The sequence below is a fragment of the Triticum urartu genome, chromosome 5A, assembly GCF_056163025.1.
Source record: "Triticum urartu cultivar PI428250 chromosome 5A, HENAU_Tu73, whole genome shotgun sequence".
NCBI lineage: Eukaryota > Viridiplantae > Streptophyta > Magnoliopsida > Poales > Poaceae > Triticum > Triticum urartu.
The window spans coordinates 640,055,907-640,058,598 of NC_141877.1; the positions used below are offsets into that span (position 1 = coordinate 640,055,907).

Sequence of the window (2,692 nt, forward strand, 5' to 3'; positions counted from 1 at the left end):
CACCCCATGCCCCCACCCTCGCCGCCCCATTTTGATTTGCTTGCCCCCACGTCTTTTGAATCGACGCATCTAGGCCCCGCCGCCACACCGTGCTCGTTGACGAGGAGGGCCACCATGAAGGCAAAGCCGCATTTCATCGAGAATGGAACCGCGTTGCGACCCCGAGTGCCCTGCACCACCTTCGGAGCTCCTTGCGGGATGTCCTCCCGTCGATGTGCGCATCCGGCGCTCCCTCAAGTGTTGACAGATCCTCATTTGCTGCTCGGACTGACTAAGCCATCGCGCAGCAACTCGGCTCACCTCTGCCACCCATAAAATGTGGCGATTGCTGGTGGCTGGTACTGCTTCAGGTCGGTACGACCGACAAACATATGGACTAGGTCATCTACAAGTGTGAAAGGGATAAAACAAGTGCAATATTTTGCGAGTGTTCTTCGGTTTCAAGCAAACGTGAGGTCAATGTTGGTTAAGATTGTACAAGAAGGTTGCAACTTTTGGTACTGAGAAGAATAATACATTAACCTATTGATTCAGAAAGGTCTACTGGATGTTGGCGCACTAATTGCTAGAGGTGAGATTACAAAGGGTGCAATGTCTAAGTTTCTTCATGAGGAGGCATATAGAAGAAACAAGTGTGCAGGCCAGAGAACTCAACATAGAAGGGCAAAAGTATTGGCAATGAACGTAAAAAAGATGAAGAAAGTGTTGGTTGCACTTGTAGCAGCAATCGAAAAAATCTTGTTTGTGTTGAAATTGTTTCTATCATCTTGTTTGGATCAGTTGTTCCGGTGAGGAACTGGTGAACTATGTGCCCAAACCATCCTTTTTTTGAAGTAGTTAAGCAGTGAAGGTCTAACTCTGATGGCCTAAACAAATGAATTTGTGTTTAAAAAAAGGGGGGGGGGGGGTTAAGTTTTAGTAGAAGTTTGATTAGAAACCGTTTTTCATTGAAGGTTTGGGAGGGCGTTTGAGTGACTAAATTGTGGAGCTCATGGGTGATGCAAAATGGGCAACCAAAGTCTTGTGCGTTCATCACGGCACTAGAAAGAAGAGCAGATAATCCTCAAAAAAAAAAAAAAGAAAGAAAGAAGAGCAGATAGACGGCCCATCCATCCACCGGTGGCGTGCTCATTGCGGACGCTCGTTTCGTTTCTAGACCCTGCGAGAGAGGGGACACGGCTCCATGGATGGGAAATGAGAAGGTGACGTGACCGCAAGGCAGCCCCCACCACCCACCTACGCCTGCATCGCGGGCCACTCACCTCCGAGCCACGGATTGCACCGCGCTGCGTCTAGCCGCCCACCCACCGCCGCCGCCGCCCGCCGGTACACGCATGTACGTAATGACCACGGCCAAAAGAATCAAATGGCAAAGCTAGCCAAGTGACGAGCCCCGGATTCTCATCCCCCGGCTTATATCTCGCTCGCGTCACTGGTGACCGACCGTGGAGCACGCTGCAGACACACAGCGCAGCACACGGAGTGAGTGAGTGACCATGGGAGCGCTCTCGGCTGTCGCTCTCGAGCCCGCATTAATACGCGTGCCATTACTAGTAGGAGTACTGCTGCGCTGAAACTCCAGCCCCTTCCCCTCCCCCTCCCTGCCCGCCGCTGCCATCCCGATCCGGCGATCCGGCCAAGAACGGACCAATGGCGTCGGCGCGCCGCCTGCTGCAAACCTACCCGGGCCAGTTCCAGGCCGCCGAGCCGCCCGACGCCCTCGGCGCCGACTCCGACGTCGTCGTCATCCTCGCCGCGCTGCTCTGCGCGCTCCTCTGCGTCGTCGGCCTCGCCGCCGTCACCGGCTGCGCGCGCTCCCGCCGCGACGCCGGCGGCGCCAGATCCGCCTCCTCCTCCTCCGGCCCCGGCGCGAGCAAGGGGCTCAAGAAGAGGGCGCTCATGGCGCTGCCCAAGCTGGCGTACGAGGACGCCGTGGCAGCGGCCGTCGCGGCGCGCGGGGGCCCGGCCGCCGCGGCGCAGGAGGGGATCCTCTCGGAGTGCGCCATCTGCCTGTCGGAGTTCGCGGAGAAGGAGGAGATCCGCGTGCTGCCGCAGTGCGGCCACGCGTTCCACGTCGCCTGCGTCGACGCCTGGCTCCGCGCGCACTCCTCCTGCCCGTCCTGCCGCCGCGTCGTCGTCGTCGTCGTCGCCGACGCGCCGCCCCGCAAGACGCCGCCCGAGCCCAAGCGGTGCCGCAAGTGCGAGGCCATGGAGGAGGCGTCCTCCTCCTCCGCCTCGGCGACCGCCGGCGACAACGGTGCCGCTCGTTTCATGCCGTGACACGCTCTAGCAAGTGAGTCCCGCCCGGTCCGGACATGGCAATGGCATGGATGCATAATGTGTCTGTGCATTGTGAATCAGTGAATGTGAGTTTGGCATCGATGTCTGTACATTCTCTTTGACGTGACTGGCCTGTTTTCATGGACTCGATCGTGAAGTAGGTTTTCACTCTGAAATCCCTTGAATTTCAGTTGACATTTCAGCAATTTCAGTACAACACAAGACGTTTTTTGCTCTTTCAAAAAATTTGGTCGAATTCGTTTTGACCGAAATGCAAACCGAAATCACTGAAATTCACTTCAAATATCTGAAACTAAAAGTGAAAACAATATCGTGGCCTCGATTTGGTCCCAATGTGGTTTGCATGCGTGTGCCTAGCATATCTATGAATTTGCTGTATTTCTAGTTTTCT

The 2,692-nt window shown here is 55.9% G+C and overlaps 1 protein-coding gene across 1 annotated transcript; it reads left to right on the plus strand.

Annotated features, from left to right (window-relative positions):
• The first annotated feature begins 1,271 nt into the window (after positions 1-1,271).
• Positions 1,272-2,456, plus strand: LOC147973644 (putative E3 ubiquitin-protein ligase ATL44). The gene has a single exon (XM_087522174.1). The coding sequence runs from the start codon at positions 1,651-1,653 to the stop codon at positions 2,278-2,280; it is 630 nt and encodes a 209-aa protein (XP_087378300.1). The 5' UTR covers positions 1,272-1,650; the 3' UTR covers positions 2,281-2,456.
• Positions 2,457-2,692: the final 236 nt, after the last annotated feature.